The sequence below is a fragment of the Aegilops tauschii genome, chromosome 7, assembly GCF_002575655.3.
Source record: "Aegilops tauschii subsp. strangulata cultivar AL8/78 chromosome 7, Aet v6.0, whole genome shotgun sequence".
Classification (NCBI taxonomy): domain Eukaryota; kingdom Viridiplantae; phylum Streptophyta; class Magnoliopsida; order Poales; family Poaceae; genus Aegilops; species Aegilops tauschii.
In genome coordinates, this window is record NC_053041.3 from 638,324,058 (window position 1) to 638,325,620 (window position 1,563).

The following is a 1,563-nucleotide window of genomic DNA, read 5'->3' on the forward strand; positions in this document are numbered from 1 at the left end:
AATGGGCTATTTGCGAAGAGACCGTTAACAGGCTTTTCATGGGCCAGCCCGTTAACTTTTGACCAAGTCAAACGGGCCGGCTTTGTAAGCTAAATGGGCCAGTGGTGGGCCGTGGCACGTGTCGACATATCATAGGCGCCTATCTGACCCACTGACGAGCTGACACGTGTTTCGTCCGGCCAATAAGAATTTTAAACGTGGAAATTTCCCATTGGTCGGGGCTGTTAACGGGTTATCGGATCCAAAACCCGACCCGATAGCTTAACGGCGTTCCGTTACGGTGGATGCCATGTGTCGGTCACCCTTGACGAAAGCACTTCTGTGATGCGCGATTTATCATCATGGAAGTGGACACTTCCGTGATGATAATTTTGGTAATGTCATGGAACACTTGTACGATAGCACTGGTATGACTATCTTGATTCTGTCATAAAATCGTCATGGATGTACATGCATGACAAAAAACACGACCTACTGTGACAAACACGTATCATCACGGAAGTGTATTTTTTTATAGTGTCACACCCCCGTATAGAACCGAAAAATATTGTATGCATGCTTATATTAACACATGCTACATGTAAGTTAGTCAAATAATAATATGTAAAAAAACATAAAAATATAGCTATGAAAAAAAAGCAAAAAAATTACATATGCCGACGGCTGCGGCCAGGGCAGATGGACGGCGTGCCGCGGATCGATGACGTGTCATCTATGCTGACGGCGGCCGTCGGCATAGGTCTTGGTCGGTGCGCTTTGGATCGATGATGTGTCACTCGTATCTATGCCGACGGCCGCCCATCTCTGCCGTCGGCATAGATCCGACGCCGTTAGCCGCCCGTCACGAGTGTGGTCGGCGGGCCCGCATCTATGCCGACGTCCCGTATATGCCGACGGCAGCTGTAGGCGTAGTCTGGGCTAAGCCGACAGCTATTCTTTGCCAACGGGGGCCGTCTGCTTAGACAGGGATAGCCCGACGGCTGTTGTACGCCGACGGCCTGGACCCAGCTATCGGCATAGCGTGGAGTAGGCCGACAGGGGCTGTCGGCATACATTTGGCTGTCGGCATCGAGCCCTGTTCCGGTAGTGGCTGCAGCCGACCAGTATGACCTGCTGAGGCTGAGGATGATGTGCGAGAAGAAGTTGTGCAAGCACATCAACGTGAGCACCGTGACAGTCATCCTGGCGCTCACCGAGCAGCACGGCTGTGACTGGCTGAAGAAGGCGTGCAGCGAGTTCCTCGGGTGTCTGGACAACCTGAGAGCAGTGGTGGCCACGGACGGCTTTGATCATTTGTGCAGGAGCTGCCCCACTCTTATGAAGGACATAATCCTTGGCGTGCTGCCGGCTAAGTAGGTCTTTCATCGTCATATTGTTTGATAGGTCTTATGTTCCTGTGAATTTCCCACTTCCCTTGCTTACTGTATTTATCGTTGCAGAAGAAAATGGGAATGAAAGCTAAGTACAACTTTGATCGAGAAGACTCATGGATGCAGCAGCCGACATGGTTGGTACTACTGCCTCCCTGTGGATATTTGTATTCTCCAGGATGTTATTTGTTTA

The 1,563-nt window shown here is 50.5% G+C and overlaps 1 protein-coding gene across 1 annotated transcript; it reads left to right on the forward strand.

Moving 5' to 3' along the window:
• Nucleotides 1-678: 678 nt before the first annotated feature.
• On the forward strand, nt 679-1,356 carry LOC141027573 (BTB/POZ and MATH domain-containing protein 2-like). The gene is made up of 2 exons (XM_073504657.1): nt 679-739; nt 1,088-1,356. The coding sequence occupies exons 1-2, from the start codon at nt 679-681 to the stop codon at nt 1,354-1,356; spliced, it is 330 nt and encodes a 109-aa protein (XP_073360758.1).
• Nucleotides 1,357-1,563: the final 207 nt, after the last annotated feature.